Source organism: Ambystoma mexicanum, chromosome 7p (genome assembly GCF_040938575.1).
Source record: "Ambystoma mexicanum isolate Mex_15411 chromosome 7p, UKY_AmexF1_1, whole genome shotgun sequence".
Taxonomy (NCBI): Eukaryota; Metazoa; Chordata; class Amphibia; order Caudata; family Ambystomatidae; genus Ambystoma; species Ambystoma mexicanum.
In genome coordinates this window covers 753,767,873-753,786,115 of record NC_090939.1, presented here as the reverse complement: position 1 = coordinate 753,786,115, position 18,243 = coordinate 753,767,873, and the positions used below count along the sequence as shown (strand labels likewise).

The 18,243-nt window shown below is 45.7% G+C and overlaps 1 protein-coding gene across 2 annotated transcripts in view; it reads left to right on the top strand.

Moving 5' to 3' along the window:
- LOC138526301 (E3 SUMO-protein ligase RanBP2-like) overlaps nt 1–18,243 on the top strand; it is a 1,824,256-nt gene that overhangs the window by 1,063,562 nt on the left and 742,451 nt on the right. For both annotated transcript variants that reach the window (XM_069636876.1, XM_069636877.1), the window contains exon 19: nt 10,240–10,334. In XM_069636876.1, coding sequence (XP_069492977.1) covers nt 10,240–10,334 — 95 coding nt within the window. The remainder of the gene's footprint in view (nt 1–10,239; nt 10,335–18,243) is intronic.

Sequence of the window (18,243 nt, the reverse complement as noted above, 5' to 3'; positions counted from 1 at the left end):
CAGTAGCTCTGCCTCCACGTCGCCCAGAGGACTGTGAAATCGAGCTGGTGCCTCAGGCGTTAGTGCCGTTTGGTAGGATGTTCCCTCTATCTCAAGCTGAGACGTAGGCTCTATGTCGCTACTTAGATGCCAACATTCAGAATGCATCATTAGACCGTCCAAATCCCCGGCTGGGGCATACCTTTTCTTCACACCCATTGGGGATCTCAACAAAGTTACGATTAGAGATAGTTATCCCATGCCCCTCATCTCGGACATAATTGAGGCCATCCAGGGAGCTAAGGTGTTTACCAAAATAGACCTCAGGAACGCCTACCATCTCCTCAGGATTCGTTCCGGGGACGAGTGGAAGACAACATTTCACACTCCTTTTGGTCTCTGAGTACAGGGTGATGCCTTTTGGCTTCGTGAATGCCCTGCTTTGGTCCAACGCTTTATGGACTGGGTCTTTTCCGACTTAATGTTTATAAATGTGATTGTTTATCTCTGACATTTTGGTATTCTCGTCATCCCCGCAAGACCATACATCACATTTGAAGGAGGTTCTCAACCGTCTTCAAGCCAATCATCTTCTAGCCAAACTGGAGAAAGGTGCATTCAGGACTTCCTCTATCCAGTATCTGGTGTATAACCTCTCTGAACAGGGTATAAAAATGGATTCCAAGAAGGTATCGACCATCCTTGAGTGGCCAGCCCCCTCTTCTGTCAAGGAAGTCCAATGATTTTCTACCGCCATTTCATCCCAAGATTTTCTGAAGTAATACTGCCCATTACCTCTCTTCTTAAAAAGTCCTCTCGTCCATTTCGGTGGACATCGGCGGAAGACAGTTTCAAACTCCTCAAAGACCTGTTCTGCTCAGCCCCCATCTTAAAACAGCCAGACCAAGGGAAGCCCTTTATCATCAAATCCGATGCCTCGACTGCTGCCATTGGGGCTGTCCTACTGCAAGAAATTCAAGGAATGGAACATCTCATAGCTTATCTATCGAAGACTTTGTCGGTGAGTCAACGCAACTATTCTGTTCTTGAGAAAGAACTCTTGGCCATGAAGGTAGCGTGTGAAGAATGGCACCATCTGCTACAAGGGGGTGCACACCCCGTTGTAATAAGAACAGACCATAAGAATCTTCAAGTTCTACAAACTATGGCGTGCAGGTATTCCAGACAGGCACGGTGGGCTCAGTTCTTTTCTCAATTTGACTTCAGTATTACCTACCTGCCGGGTAGCCAAAACACAGTCGCCGATACCCTTTCCCTGAAATACTCCTCTGACCTCTCTACCAAATTTCCATCAGATCCTGTCTTTCTCCTTTTGGAAGGATTCTTACAACAGGTCAGGTAAGTATCTGTCCCCACCTTCATACCTCAGGAGGTGGCTGGCGACCTGCTGGAAAGAGAGGGTCTCCTGTTCCGAGGTCACTGCCTGTACTTGCCACACAGAGTGTTTACAAAGCATAGTCTTGGAAGGATGTCATGACAACAAGACAGCTCGACATGGAGGCCACAAGGGCACCTTAGATCTCATCCAACGCTCCTTTTTCTGGCCTACTATCCGGGAGAATGTCAAGAATTATGTCCACTCCTGTCCTGTCTGTGACAAGAGTAAATACTCACCAGGTAAACCCCTTGGTGTCCTTGAACAAGGACCACTTCCAACTCGTCCTTGGAGCTATGGTAACACTGACTTCATTGTAGACTTGCCGGTTTCGGAATCCTGTACCTGTATCGTGGTAACAGTAGACACCCTCACTAAGATGGCTCACTTTTCTCCATTACAAGGCATCCCACCCGCAGCAGTCATGGCAGAGGTTTTCGTTCGCGGCATATTCAGAATTCACAGTCTCCCTGATGAGATTTTTTCGGACCGTGGAAGTCAGTACACCACCAATTTCTGGAAGGCACTCTGTCGGCTATTGGGAATCAATTGAGCATTGTCATCGGGATTCCATCCTCAGACTAATGGCCAGACAGAGAGACTTAATGCTACGCTTGAGCAATATCTCCGATGTTTTATCAACCAACAGCTGAATGACTGGGTAGCTATGCTTCCTACTGCAGAATTTGTGTACAACAACGCCAAACACATGGCCACAGGTCTTTCTCCATTCTTCTGCAACTATGGCCTACATCCTCGCTGTATATTTCCAGTTCACACTGGCCCAACTAACGTACCAGCCATTGAAGGGTCCTTGATTAAGAATAGGGAAGTCCAAAGAGCAGCGAAGCTCAGTCTAGAGGCCAGTCAATTGAACTCCAAGAAACTGGCTGATACACACTGCAAAGCCTGTCCCGATTGGAAGGTGGGATCTAAGGTCTGGCTCTCCACCAGATTCCTGCCCAAGTGGCTACATCTGTCTAAGTTGTCTGCTCGCTTCTTGGGTCCTTTCCCCATATCTGCAAAGATCAATCCTGTGTCATTCAGGCATACCTTACCCCCGGCCTTACGCTGTGTCCATCCACTTTTTCATTCTTCCCTTCTTAAACCTAATCTACCTGATGAGGCACTTAACTCCCAGCTATCCCCGAAGCCCACACCGATCCAGAAGCCAAATTCGAAGTCTCTCAGATCTGTGACTCCTGTTACAGTCGAGGTCAGCTGGAATATTTAGTCAGCTGGAAGGGGTATCCTCGCTCAGAGGACTCTTGGCAATCCGCTTCCTTTGTTCATGCTCCCAAATTGGTTAGGAAGTTCCATAGGGCTCATCCTGGTAAGGCAGGGCACAGAGGGGTGCAGACTGTCATGCGCACAGGTTCCTGGAGCGTATGGAAAAGGTGGTGGTTGAGATGCCATTAATCGTCCTGTCACGTTTACCTCTGTTGTGTAGGCCTAGTCTTTTTTAGACATGGCTGCCGCCGGGAGTTTTTTAGCAGTCTCCCTCCCGGCACTCGGCACGGTGCAACCGCTGCTGCAGGCTCTCCTCTTTTGTGGTATTGAAACTCGTTTTTCCCTTACTCGTTCCACACAGGAACTCTTCCTTTCTCTCTCTCTGTCCCCCCTGGCGCTATCTTTCTCTTTTGTCCATTTCTCTCGCTTCCCGTGCCTTTCACAGCACCGGATATATTTTTTTCCTCCCTCCTCATACTTCTGTCACGATTCAGTTCCAGTGTTACTCTGCTGCTTCCTCCCATTATTCTCTGACTTTCGGCATTCATAACTCTCTGATCTCTTTCTGCTTCTTCTTGCCTCGCGCTCCAACGGAGATCAGCTGTTTACTCTACCTCCGGAGCTGGTTGTCTGCCCAGACTTGTCTCCTTCTCGTGGTCCGCCCCATATGGTCTCTCATTACCGTTTACCTGCACAAACACCCTACCTGGGTTACCTCAACACCTGCTTGGATCACCACATCTACATACGAGAGTCAACTTTAACTGGCTTTTTTGTGCCCTTTGGGCTTTTTCCCCGCTTCCGTCCTCCTTCGAAAGGGAGTCACAGGGCCGCCGTTCTACAGACGGTCACTGTGGCTTCCTCTCTAGGTCAGAACACTCTTCAGAGGAGAGTGAAGGACTACACAACAAGACGCCATATACCAGAGGTCGGATCCAAATCCAGTGACACAGATGAGGAGGAGGGCGAAGGCGAAGGCTTGGGGAAGGGGGAGCGTGGATTTAACACAGATGGGTTCCCCCAACCGTTCTTTTTTTAATCTGATTAATAAAAGACCAAATTTGTATGGGAACTGATTACTGTGTCCGAGTCTTAAACTTGATCAATTACAGTATTCTCCAACTCCTCTAATCACTGCATATAAAAACAATTAATTCCTTTCATACTATATGGATTGTAGACCAGATGGAATTTTACATGTTAAACGGCTTCCCAAAATGGAAATTAACTTTCGGCGTCCCATGTTAGGAATTGTTATCTCTGGCTACTATAATTTGCATTAGCAAAGGTGTACTCTACAAACATCAAATTTGCTACAGGAAACAAAACCATTTTGTCAATAAGTTGTTTTGGGGAAATATGTCAATGGAAGAACGTATTTTCTATAAAAATGTTTTTTCATACCATATATTGTAGGGGTTAGTTAGAATCTCCTTCAGGCAACTCTGATTACAGGCTTTAAATGAAAATCTGTCTTGTGGGATTGTCATAAATTTAGGATGTGGAGCTATTGTAATGATGTTAAGGAAATTGCAAATTAAACATTTCATGATCTATTGCAATGAACGTTGTAGTTTATGTACAAGCTATCGAATGAATTTTGGGGAAAAAGGTAAAAATGCTGAAAACAGAATATTATTTAAGCAAATGCATAAATAGGTTCAGGTATGTTTATCGTTGACCGTTTTAAAGCTCTGGCAACGTCTCAACATGGCATAATGAAATGATTTTAATTTGTACCTACTGTTAGGCAGAAACCTGTGCAGCTCCCTTAGGGAACACTGCAAAAGATTTAGGACTACAGGTGTTAGCAGTAAACCCACTTGGTAGCAGTCTGTACCACCCAGATTTACCTGGTAGCTGTGGCTGAGCAGTCAGACTTCCCTCAAGAAGAGTTAGGCAGTATGCAAAGTATACACAATAGGCACTCAGATACAACAATACAAACAAACACTGACCAGAGCTTTGGTATCAAAGTATATAATTATTTATTTAAAAACACAGTTTGAAACACTCCAGCACTCTTATTGTAAAACACTCTAAACACAGTTACTATTATAATATATACAACCCTTATTCCTTATCAGATAAGTCTTAGTAAACACCACTTATTTTCATACAGAGGTGAGCGCTTAACTATAGATGGCACTCCAATAGGTTTACGAAAAAGGGAGGGAAAAAGACAGAATATGGAAAGGTACACCACTCTAAGATTTAGGAACACTGTTAGCAAGGCAGAAGAGCAAAAGTCACTGGTGAGCCAAAGTCCAAAGGCTGGGCCCACTCTTAGAGAGAGCAGAGCACAAATGCGCCCAAGATCACACAGTTACACTAGGCTTAGAAAGTCTTGCAGAGAGTTCAAAAAGAGTTTAGAGAGGCTCAGAAAAGTTTAGCCAGGGTGTCCCAGGCTAACCCAGGTTCGAAAGCCGGGGGCTAAATCTACCCCGTACAGTCGGTGGCAAGGGAAGCCAGGCGGGACACGGTACCTTAAGTGGGAAGGATCCTCCAGCGGTGGCAGTTGTTCCTGGCAGTGGGTACAAGTCTCGTCGTCGTCCAGGGGAAGAGAAGTTCTCGACTTGGAGGAAAGATGAAGGTCGTTGCACTGCCAGGGAAGAAACCAGCCGCAGAGTTTTCCGGTTAAAGGTAGTACCTTTTAATTCACGGTCGTGGTAAAACGTGGTATGCTGGTTGCCGGGGTGGTTGGCACAGGCAAGGCGGCCACGAGATACGTCGGGAAGGCGAAAAGACGGTGAAACTGGTTATCCCCACCAGTCAAGGGAAGAAGACTTTCCGGCGGGAGATCTCCTCTGTCGTTGGGAAAAGTGGTGAGACGGTCCAGCAGGGCTCCACCGGTGGTGTTGTCGTGGCAGGCCGGCTCAGCTTCTCCCTCGTCGGATTCTTAGGTCCTGTGGCGACTTCTGAAGTTCGAGTCCCCAAAGCCCTGCTTTTATGCAGAAAACCCCCATTCACTCAGCCTAGCTGTCACTCAAACATGCTAAGTGGTGAGCCGGCCGGCTCACCACTTGGGCCAATCAGGACAGAGTGCGACTTGAGTTGCTTAGGCAACTCAGTCCAGAGTGCCTAAATCCCCCTCCACCCCTCCTAAGTACCCCAGACAGAGTGGCACCACTTTGGAGGGCTTCTGTGGAGAAGCCCGCCAAAAAGTCGAACAAAGGGCTCGACTTGGGTTGGAGTCACAGAAGAGAACACAAATGTCATTTTAGAACCGAGTTTTGGCAAAAAATACCAACCGGAGAATTAATATTAATTAAATAAACCAACGGTATGTTCGAGGCTATCGTAATTAAATAAATAAAGATAGTAGCCTCGAACAATGGGAAAATCCGATAGAGAAATATTCGCGGTTGAATATAAAAAGTAGTATCCACTGCCACCAGCCAAAACTCGATCAGGGGGGACGGAGACGTGTCCCCTCGACTAACAGACCCCGGGGCAATTGAATTGCCCCAGGCAGTACGTCCACAATATGATGGTTTGTACTGGTTCTGTTCAGAATTTAAGACTAGTAAAGTCAATGGTGACTTTACATGCCCTGGGAGACAGTAATCAGTCCCAGGGTATGGAGTCTATACTGGGGGGTCACTATGTAACACATCACAAAAAACATATGAAGCCCTGTGGAGTAAAAGACCCCATAGCCCATTAAACACATCTAGAGTTAAAGAAACACACTCAAATCATGCCCAAGAGTGAGGGTAAAAGAGTCTCACTCTTGGCAGGAGGAAAAAAAAAAAATCCAGCAAAGCTGCTGGGTGACTCCTTAGGTTAGGAAATTCAGCCTAAACAGAGAATTCTCCCCAACACCTACTATGTTTGTTTATAGATTTTGTGGGAGATATGACAAATTGCATTTTTTCTTTTCTTTTTTCAGTTAGGTAGAAAATCCCTTTGTATGTTGATTGGTGAGCCCCCTGACATATTTTGATTGTGTGTGGCTCCTTTTTCCATAGTGAGTCCCATCCAGACCTCACTGAGGGACCCATGTTTGTCCTTCTTTCGGTGGAACCCTCATTGGCCCCGGTGATGGGGGTGCTATCAACTGTGGTACCCCTTGCCTTTGCCTGGGTTTGTACCCTTGTCCAGATACTGTGCCAAGGTTCTTGTTGGTGGTAGTATTCCATTATAGTATGGCTGCACCAAGTGGGACCATTTTACCACACTCTCTGAGGATTAAAATGTTGGCTCTGTTTTGTTTAATTTCACTTCCTCTACTTGGTTGCTCTATGTGTCTGGGTGCCTTCATCTGGGAAGACTTAAGTTATCTGGAATCCACATCCCCTCAGTTTGCCTGCACAAATTTGTATTTGGCGGCCTGCACTAATTGACTCGCTGCCAAAAGTCTAAAGAGTTCCAGTGTTCATCATTGGGAGTTTTAGTCACCACCAACATTTGGGTTTAGCGCTAAAAGACATATCTATGCAACAGTGCTTTGTGAAATGCTGGGATTCAAACCCAAAGCACTGTGAAGGACGATGCACTCTGATGGTGACTGAAGCTCTGTACCCAGCATCTCCTGCACCTCTGAAAAACCCAACAGGGCTCTCCTGCAATCGGAAGGTACCCTGTATGGCGCTCTTTTGACTGAAATGTGCCACCTGTCCCAGATGCAAGAGCACTTTGTGAACTGGAGACCCTGTGTTGCTGTTGATTCTGTTGGACCTTCTACAGTGACTTGATTTCTTCATTTGGGTCTGCTAATTCACCTTGTGGTCTTGGTTTTGTTTGTCCAGTGTTGCTGGGCTTCATTGCTACCCTACTCAGAGATCCACTCTGCAATCTCTTAATCGATGTGGTGGCGAGTAATTAAGGGATTGGATTTAACCAGTTGGTTCCTTGCATTCTCCATTTGGTCTGCTTGCAGCTACTCTGGCACTGGTATTCTGTGTGATTACCCTGCACTTCACCCAAAGGAAAACATTGGGACATTGGTTCAGTGGTCCCTGATGCTAGTCGACCAGAACTAATGTCTATTCTCAGGAGAATTCACTTTTTATTGTAGTTGGGGGTGGGGCAGAATTTAGTTCTAAAAATATCTGTGAGCCTCACCAAAAGGACCTGTTTAAGTTTGGTGGACATTTTTCGGGATCTTGTTATCTGAAAAGTGTTATATTTCTAATGACTGTTTGCATTCATCTTCATTACTGTTAGTTTCACATTGGGGAAAACGAGGATTTCTGGGGGCTGGGATACCCACAGGCTACTGTGCTGCAGGGGGGAGCAAGGGCATACAGTGGGCATGTGGAATGTGGTTTAACACTTGTTAATACAGTCTCAGACTTTAGAAAAAGGTTGACTAAGCACCTACATGAACTAGGGGAATTCCCACAAATAAACCGGGATAGATCTATATTCTCGGTGATGGGTCAACACAAAGTTTTTCTTCTTCCAGGCATTAAATGCTGATGTCTTCTTCAAATAATACAATTAAAAACCCTATCCTTCTAGTCCTTGTCTCCTTCCTGAGACACCATATCCTAGAACACAATGCCCCAAATGTTGTGACTGAGTTCCTAATCTTTGCACACCCTTGGCCTCTTTGCTCCTCTAGTCTGTAAATCCAGTGACTTAAGGATTGGCTGAAACAAAGTGTAAATCTGTTCTTCAGAGTCCATTCCTAATCTACCAAAACAAGAACTCCAAAGCATACCTTCCAGAAATAATATTTAGGGGATGACCTGCAGCCTATTCTCCTCGGTCTTCTTGCTTTCCCCCAGGTTTTCAGAAGACCTCGTCCAGGTATTTAAATTGTATCAGGTTCCTTCTCCCATGGATCTCTGTCGAGTTTGTAACGGGTCTGGCTTGGAACTTGTCTTTTCCCACCTCTCACAAAATGTCCTCCTGGACCTATCCTACTATTAGAATGCAATGCTGATGCTTCCTCAATCGGCCTTGTAGCCAAATGCAACTGCAGTCCTTCCCAATCCTTTCTTATACCCATATTAAACTCTGGTCAATCCTGGACTTGTCTGTTGCCCAGTTGGATATGTATTTATCCACCTAGTCTGGGTGCTGAAATTGTAATGCCCTCCTACTGCAGGCCAGGATCCTCTCCTTGTCGACCTCTGGTGGTGTTAGTGGATAACCTGTGGTTGGGAACCTTCCAATATCTCAAGAGTATTTGAGGCAGTCTCTCGACTTCTGAGTCGCTTTCTCTTCCAAAGCCTTCCAGTCTTCTAAGAGCCTTCATCTTTCTTTTCCAGCCCTTCTTGAATGCTGCGACTCCTCATTATAGGTAGAGAGGGTTTCATGAATCTTATCCTTCAGCATTTCCCCTCATACTAAGGGAATGTGAAGTGACTCCTGTTCTTCCTACATGGTTCACACTTAATGATTCAGACCAGATACTTGTATAGGGCTTGGAATGAGTTTGTTTTTCATTTATTTGCTCTGATTGGTTAACTCCTATTTGGGCTTCAATTATCCCTGTTGATTGGTCAGGCTTCACGTAAACATTCATGGAGGAAGTGATGAACATATAGGTTTCAAGTGGTAGAGAGGAGTAGGTCGTAAAATCAAGAGGGGTGGAGGAGGTATGAACCAGATAAGTTGAAGATGGCACAGAGCAATATATTGTAACCTCAAGAGGGAAGAAGGTAGTAGCAACACTAGACAAGGGAGGAGGTGGCGACATTGGGGGTAGAGTTGAATAGCGAAAAGCCTGGTGGATGAGAACAATCCCTCAGAAAAACATATCCGGAACTAACGAGGGCTGGTTACTCCAAAGCAGGCAGTTGGAGGCAAGAGATACAGGAAGGGATACCAGGGGGGCTGTAGGGGTATCGGAGGTCAAAAGCCCCAGGACTAGAGAAATTGAAAAAAAGAGCACTCTGGACTGACAAGGTGATGGGCTGAGTTGTGTCTAGAAGCTGCCTTCTAACAGAAAAGCGGACTCATCACCAGTTCAGTTGGCAGAGGAATTGACAAGACTAAGTATCAAACTTTTGGCTGTGGCAGAGGTAATCTTGTTGTATGTGACCCCAGAAACCCTACATCTAGTCTGCTACCACAGTAAGCTTTAAGGAAACACTAAAGTCCACAGTGTCTTAGGGTAGAAACTGGTTATTGTCCATCTTGAGACTGCTTCCAACCTTATTTTTTTCCTTTGGGTGTAAATAAAAACATTTAAGCTTTACCTTCCAATTCGGGTCTTTTGTGTGCCCCACCTGCCCCACCTGACAATTCCCGAAAGCTGGGAATGCAAGGATGCCTTATGTGAGAGTATGAAAAAAATGTAATCACTGCAAAAGGCATTGTTGCCAGTACATTAACTTAAGAAGCACATTGTCCTTAGCAGGGCCCTCCCATGTTCTTTGGTACTCTTCTAGGAAAATGTGTTTTTACACAATATGCTTGCATTAATATCACCCGAGGAAAAGACATGAAGTGTTTGTACATGATTGTGGCATAGGGTTAGTTGAGCAGGTAGGACACATGTCTTTAATTAAACTATGAGTCTGTACACATAGTCCAATCTTCCTGGCCTGGCCCAAAAGTTAGTGGAGGGGTGGAATCACAGTTGCTGTGGTGAGTAACCTTTTGTGGGGTTTTCTTGGGCTGATGGAGTGTGTGCATATTAGAATTTGTCTAATCCTGTTGTGTATTTTCATTTTCAGTGTCCACTTCTGGTCCGGCTGCATACTATAATCAATCACCAGGATATAACTCTCAGTATCCTCTCAGGACAACAGCTGGTGTAGCTCCCTCAAAGGTACATGCAATAGAAAAAAAGATTCCCCTAATTTCTCTAAAATAATTCATTGTGTAAATATTGCAGTTGATTTTGACACCATGACGAACCGATTAAATGCTGTTTTCAAACAATTTCATGATGAGGAAAAATAATGCTACAAAAGCGCCAATTTCAAATTAGCAGAAAAGGGTATTAAGATCGTGGTGGATACTGTGTGGGCTTGCCTGTTAGGGGGGGTTCCCTAGGCCACGGAAACTTAGGTATGTAAGCAAACTGAAAGATCTGGCATATGCGCTTACAAAGAGGAGAATTGCTATGGGGTTGAAGACATGCCACAAACCTCGTATGGTGGAAAGATCTGCAGAAATGGGCAGAGGCGGAAACCATGGTATGGTAAGAAGCTAGCAATGCTGGGCGGGGGGGGAGGAAACAGGCCCTGATGGCCTGGAAACTGCTGATAGCAGAACTATTTGGATAAGTGCATGACTCGTCGGATCCCACAGAAAGGAATACCCCATCACAAGATGCAGGAATAGAACATTAGTGGAAGTAGGCTCGTAACGGGGGGTGGGAAAAGGGAAGCAGTGAACGCGATTGACTGATGTATAATTGAAATGTTATTGTATACACTGCAAGTTTGGTTTGTATTGTTTGTTTGACTATTTTATAAAAATGTTTTTTTTTAAAAAGCGCCAGTTTCAGCAAAAAAGCATGACCAGTCAATTTGATTTGCTTGGATTTGTTTGAGAACAGGAGAGAAAGGAGAATTATTTCATGATGTGAAAATGTTAATTTGCCTGATGAAACGTAGCGTGTCTGCTACCTCCACGCATCCGCGCTTTTAAGAACCAAGGGCCGGACCCTCTGTGGCAAAGCCCTCACAGGACAAGACCGCGGTGTCGAGCGACGCAGGTGCGCAATAGACGCTATCTGACGAAACGTAGCACGTTTGCTACGTCCATGCGTCTGCGCCTATAAAAATAGAGGCACAGACCCTCTGAGACAAAGCCCTTGCAGGACAAGGCCATGGTGTTGAGCGACGCAGGTGCGAAGGAGATGCTGCCTGACGAAACGTTGCATGTTTGCTACGTCCACGCGTCTGCGCTTATAAGAACAGAGGCACCGACCCTCTGAGGCAAAGCCCTTACAGGACAACGCTATGGTGTTGAGCGACGGAGGTGCGAAGGAGATGCTGCCTGATGAAACGTAGCATGTTTGCTACGTCCAGACATCCGTGCCTATAGGAACCGAGGCATGGACCATCTGCAGCAAAGCCCATTCAGGACAAGGCCGCAGTGTTGTGTGATGCAGGTGGGCAGGAGACTCTGCCCAACGAAACGTACCACGTTTGCTACATCCACGCATCCGCGCCTATAAGAACCAAGGGCTAGACCCTCTGTGGCAACGTCCTCACAGGACAAGGCCGCGGTGTCGAGCGACACAGGTGCACAGGAGATGCTGCCCAATGAAACGTAGCGCGTCTGCTACATCCACGCATCCGCGCCTATAAGAACCAAGGCATGGACCCTCTGTGGCAAAGCCCTCGCAGGATAAGGTCGCAGTGTTGAGCGATGCAGGTGGTTGCCTGTGAAGGGGATGTGGCGCAGACATTTAGCCTGGACGGCTCACTCTCCTCTCTACGGCTGCCCGGTAAGAAGTTGCGGGGAGAGTTCAACTTGCTTTACTCAACGTAACCCCCTGACCTGGTGCCCCCTTTCACCCTTGCACTCGCACTGTTTCCTCCATGACCTGCTCCTGTCCCCCCCACTCCCCCCTTTACCCTGTTCACTTTGCCTCCTTGCAATCCCTGGTTGTTTGTGGTCACTTGCACCCTAGGCCGTGCTTGCTCCCTCTCATAATAGGCCCTTTCTACTGGTGCCGCATGCGCTCCCTTACATTCCAGGACTGTGTTCGCTCTCTCGTGACCTTGGCCGTGTACGTTCCCACACAACCCTAGACTGCATGTGCTGCCCGCTTCCTTGGCCGCGTACGTTCCCATGCATTCCTTGATGGCGTGCACTCCTCGCATCCTGGGCTGTGTGCATTGTTGCGCATCCCTTGATCGTGTGTGCTCCTCACATCCTGGGCTGTGGACGTTGCCGCGCATCCATTGATCGCATGGACTCCTTGCTCTGACCTCGGCACCCCCTTGCACTTGGCCGCGTGCGCTCCCTCCCTCACGCTTAAGCCGCGTGTGCTCCAACCCTACTCTACCTTCTTCTCCACCTGCTGCGTGCCCTCTGCTTCCCCCGCAAGCCCTTCCTTCCCCCTCCTCGCTTGACCTACTGTTTACTCTGTGATTTTGTTCTCCATGGTTTGCTGTTTTCTTTCCCTTTAGGTTCCCTTGGTAGTTGTCCTGCCGTGGGTTGTTTTTCTGTTCATGGTTGCTTGCTTACATTGTACTGCCTGCATCCTTGCTGTTCTTTTATTTCTAGGTTCCCCGGTTGATTACTCTCTTGGTGCGTTTGGTAGCTCCTGGTTGTTTGCGTCTCGCTTTCAATGCTGTTCAGTCTTTCTCTATGTGCCCTGGTTGATTGCTTGGTCTTGGCAGTTTTGCTGTTTGCATCATTATATCCCTTCTGTTCATTCCTTTCTAGGTTCCCTGGTTGGTTGTTCCGTCTTGACGGTTTTCTCCTGGTTGTTTGCATCATATCGCCTACATCTTGCTGTTGTTTCCTTCTTTCAGGTTCCCTGTTTGATTGTTCTATTCTCTAGCAGCGTGTTTGCTCTTGTTTGCTTGTCAATATTTGTATTTGATTCCGGTTTTTGTGTTATTCGCTTTGTGCCCCCCTCCTTCTGTGTCCTCCCCTCACCCTAGTGTTTCTCCCCCCTCCTGCCTAGTGCACCCCTCACCCTCCCTTTCCCCTCAGCACACTTTATGATACTCTCTCTCTCCTATCTTCTCTAACTGTTTCTCTATCGACTGTCCTATCCTTCCCTTCTCACTAAGTCTGGTAGGAAGAAGTTGAAGAGGGAAAATCCTGGTTTCCAAACCAGGCCTCCCTATCGCTGATAGCTACACCAGTGCTTCCACCAGACAAACCCTTACCGACATCCTCTTTGTCGTACTCTTTCAGCGCCTATGGACCCTCCTTATGGTCTCTGTTCTTTCTCCTTGTTCCTCTTTACCCATTAATGGTGGCACTCGATGGGAGGCCCTCCTGGCACCCTTTCACTCCTCCAAGGCCATCATTAATGTTTACCTAAACAGCATCGTCTTGGTCCAAGGCCCTCAGGCAAACCTCCTTTTTGATAGACCCTTCCTGCGCCTTATCAATTTCCTTTCTTCTCCTGCTGTCTCTCCCTTCTTTGGCTCCTCTGCCCCCCCCCCCTTCCTCCTCGGCCACTTCGACGGCTGCTCCTGCTGCTTCTCCGGGTACCCTGTTGCCTCTTCCTTCTGCCACCCCTCTGGACCCACCAGCCCTCTCCTCCTTCCTCCTCTGCCCACCCTCGGGCGCCTCCAACACTTCCTCAGGGCATACCTCTGACCTGTACCTATCCACGGCGGACTTTCAAAGGTGGCAACCTGCTCCACGTTAGTAACAAAAAGGACCTTGGCTTATGAACCAGTGGTGTGGGCTGCACTCCCAAATGCCAAGAAATATACAATTCTTGGCTTCTTTTATCTTGTCAGTTTACACTCATTTGTATTTTTCACACCAGTTCTGCTGAATTACTCAATCACTTTCCTTATTCAGGTAGTAGTTATCTTGAATTGTGCAGATGCCTAAACAAGGGCCAGTGCATTTCGGACATCAACGTCCTTCGTCAAGGCTTGTTCCATCATTATCAAAATCAAAAAGCTCTAAATCATAATGTTGATATAACCAAAGCAAAAGAATCAACAAGATGGTAGTGAGTATTTGCAAATCGTCAACACATTCACAAAATGTTCATAATTAACCATTGAAGTCAATTCACGTTATTCAAAATGACATCACAATGTTGTTGCAAGAAATGCATTCATGAAATTGCATAACATGAATATATTCATACATACGTGTTAGGAGCACCCATGAGGAGTTGAACCAAAAAGAAAAGTATAAGAAAACCTTATTAGAGACTGTATATATAATGATTTACTCATGTAGGTTTATTCCGTCGAGAAAATATCTACTTGTATGTTAAACGTTAGATACCTCTACTGACCTGCTCAGTTTGTGAGTCTAGCTTCGTTCTAGGTTAACGTCTCCGCCTTCCACGAAGACGAAGGAAGGAAAGTTCCACTGTGTTATCTGTATTTCTTCTAGTCACTAATATAACAAAACAAATAGATGTAGTATGTGTCTCTTGCCATCGGCGTGTATAAAAACTGAATTTATGCTGTACATCTTACCCAGTGATTCAGCATTACGTGAACTAAAAGTGGGGCTTCTGTGTAAATTCTTCCTGCTGGCTGCACGGCTTAGAACAACAATCGCATACAATTCCTGTGTGTGGAAGCACCCTGGTTTAAATGCGTGCCTTCTGATTGTTATTCAATTGAATCTAAGTATAATTTAAGCATCTTACCCAGTTTTTTGGCTATTCTGCGTTAAGTGAGCTGACGGCTCTGTGTGAAGTCATCCCGCTGGCTACACGGCTAAAGATAATAGTCGCCAACAATTCATGTGTGTCAAAACACACTAATTATAATACGTACCTTCTGATTAAATTTATATTAGTTCATTGAAATATGTGTCACATTGATATATTCAAGCGCCAACACCACATCGACTGCAACAGTAGCTGCGTGTTGAGTGCCACTGTACAAATAAACTCCTGGTTGCCATGGGACTAAATCGCGTGCTAATAACTGCCATATTGGAATGGGACGAAATGAATGCACATTCAGCTACGAGACGCATGTCTATCAACATTAAGAATGTAATCTAAATGCATTTGTGACCTCTATTGGATATTGATATCTAAGCTGAAAACAAATCCTTGTCCATAAAACAAATTAGAACACTGAAATGGATAGAAAAAATCACAGAGCTAGATACAAAACAGTCTGGGAACACAGTCCATTATGAGAAATGAAGTGCAATCTCCACAAGTCAAACTTGAAAAAGAGAATGTTCAAAACATTATCTTCTATAATGTCAGACATCTAATGTACAGCACTTTACATAAGTATGTGGGTTTACAATGTTAATCTGACGTAAATTCTGCGCCATGTCAGGCGTCACTACTCTGAGATGAATAATCAAGTCATAGTCTTATTACTTGTAGAGCAAGTTCATCTGAGTTTCCAAAGGGCTCATAGCTTCAATCAAGATGAATTTGGATCAGAGAAAGCAGTTTAAGTCCCATTCTTTGTTGATGCCCCCCAGAGAGAGAGCATCCAGTCTCTCAATCCAGAAGGCCTCTCGCTGGGCTCTTTGATTCTTGCCATTTATGTGGTGTCTTTTTAGTGTCATTGATCTCTAGAATATGAAATCTTAACTGGGAAACCGTATGTCCATTATTGACAAAGTGACTGGCAATAGCCGAGATACGATTGTTGTTCTTAATACATATTTATGTTAATTTAGTCTTAACCTCATCTTCCTTGCCATCTCTCCAACATAATATTTCCCACAGGGACGCTTAATACCATATATGACATTTTCCATAGCACATGTTGCATGATATTTCAATTGAGTTTGTTCACCTGTTGTTGGATGTAACACTATAGATCCTTTGATGACATTGTTGCAACTACCACACGTTAAACATGGATAAATCCCGGGGTGTTTGTCGGGATGTTTCTTAACTTTGCCTTGAGTGTCCACTAAACGTGTTCCTGAGGTTATGACTTTTTTGGTAAGCAAATACCAGAGGTGTAGAAAAAAGTTGCTTGGTTCTGTCATCACTGGTCAAAATATTCCAATGTTTCATTATGCTTTGCTTTATCTGTCTACTTTGAATCGAGTATTTAGACACAAACACTAAATCTGGACTGCCTTGTTTGATTCTTTTAACTCTGAGCATTTGCCCATACGGTAGGTTCTTTAAGATGTTCGGAGGATGAAAACTCATCCTGTGCAGTAAATTATTGCAGTCCGTAGGTTTTGAGTATAGTGTAGTGGTGATATTGGGACCAATAATTTTGGTTTGTACATCCAGGTAGTGTATATTGGGATTCCGAATCTCCATGGTAAATTGAATTCTACTGTCTGTTATTCAGGTATACCAGGAATTCAAGAAGTTCTTCTCTGCTGCCACTCAATACACCGAAGATATCATCTATATATCTGTGCCAACTTTTAATATGTTTCTTCTAGTCAGGCTGGTGCAAGACATGCATAGTTTCAAACCAGTACATAAAACTATTAGCATATGCCGGAGCCATAGTAGTACCTATAGCTGTTCCTGAAGTTTGTAGATCATTTTTTAAAATGTTTATTTGCATTTATAAAGCACAAATCGGCCCTTCGGCATTGTGGCGCTGATACAGGATATTTGCTTAAGTGAAGAACAGTTAGCATATAATTGACAACAGTTTACAGAGTGTGTTCTCATACATACAATGGTGACATGCGTTGGTAATAGCACAACATTCGGTTATCACTTCTGAGAAGGAGTGCGCCTGTGAGACAGGGGCTATCGAAAGAGTTTGGGTGGTAGCGTGTTCCAGTTCTTTGGAGCTAGGATTGTAAAGCTTGCGCCTCCTGCTCTGGATCTTTTAAAGGTCGGTCTGCACGTTGGTTGCAGTGCTGGGCCCACTTGTGTCTTTCTGACATGGCGCGGTGAATGGTTTCTGAGAGGTAGGGGGGTGCTGTGTTTGATGAGCACAAGTGTGTGATGGAGAGGGTTTTTAAAAAGAATTCACTCTTTAAATGGGAGACAATGGGCGGCCCGTCTGGCTTGGGATATGTGCTCCATCTTGGGAATGCTGAGGGCTGCTCTGAGGGCATTGTTCTGTGTGGTTTGGAGTTTCTTCAAGTTCTTGGATGATGTGCATTGGAACAGGACGTTACAATAGTCCAGCCTTGGCCCCACAGTGGCTCTGGCTATGGCCAAGGAGTTTTTGGGGGAGAGGTAGGTTTTGACCGCTTTAATGATCTTCGTTGTTAGTGCGGCTGATGAGTCGATGGCACTAACGTGCAGTGACATGGATAGAGTGGACTCGAGGTCTACTCCTAGAGTTTTGGCTGCCGCTGATGTGGTAATGGTAGTGTTGTCAATGTTGAATGAGTATTTACTATCCAACTTGTTAAAGATTTGTTTGGGCGCTACTAGTAGTATTTCGGTCTTGTCTCCATTGCGACATAGACCATTAGCCGCCATCCAGTCCTGGATGAGGGCATAGGTCTTGCACAGTGTGGCTGCGTCTTGTTCGTAGGAACCGGTGAGTGGGAGTAGCACTTGCGTATCATCGGCATAGTTAGTATATGCTTTGCCGTGATCGTCAAGGTCATTGAAAAGAGGGAGAGTAAAAATGTTGTCGAGGGTAGGCGAGGTACAGGATCCCTGAGGGACTCCGCAGTGGATGGGGGTGGGGGTGGCGCATACCTGGTCCGAGAACACTCTCATTAGTCTTCCTTCCAGGAAGGAGGTGATCCAGGAGGTAGCTTGGTGGGAGATATGGGCCGCATCCTTGAGGTGTCTGCATGGGGTCTTGTGATCTACAAGATCGAAGGCTGCAGACAGATCAAGGAGCAGGAGCAATGCTGGTTTCCCTTTTATGCATGGTTTGCTCAATTTTAATTTTTAAATCGAGTAGGGCAGTCTTGGTACTGTGGCGTGGCCGGAAACCAGATTGCCTCTTTACCCAGGATGATGATGTCTTCAAGGAATTGTTGTATCTGTAGGTATGCTGCCTAGTCCAGTATCTTAAAACAGAATGGGACGGTGGTTATGGGTCTGTAGTTGTTGGGCATGTCTGGATCGAGCAAGGTTTTTTTTTTTCTAGAAGCGGGCAAACCCAGGCTTCTGTGGGGGGGGGCGGGGAGGACAATGC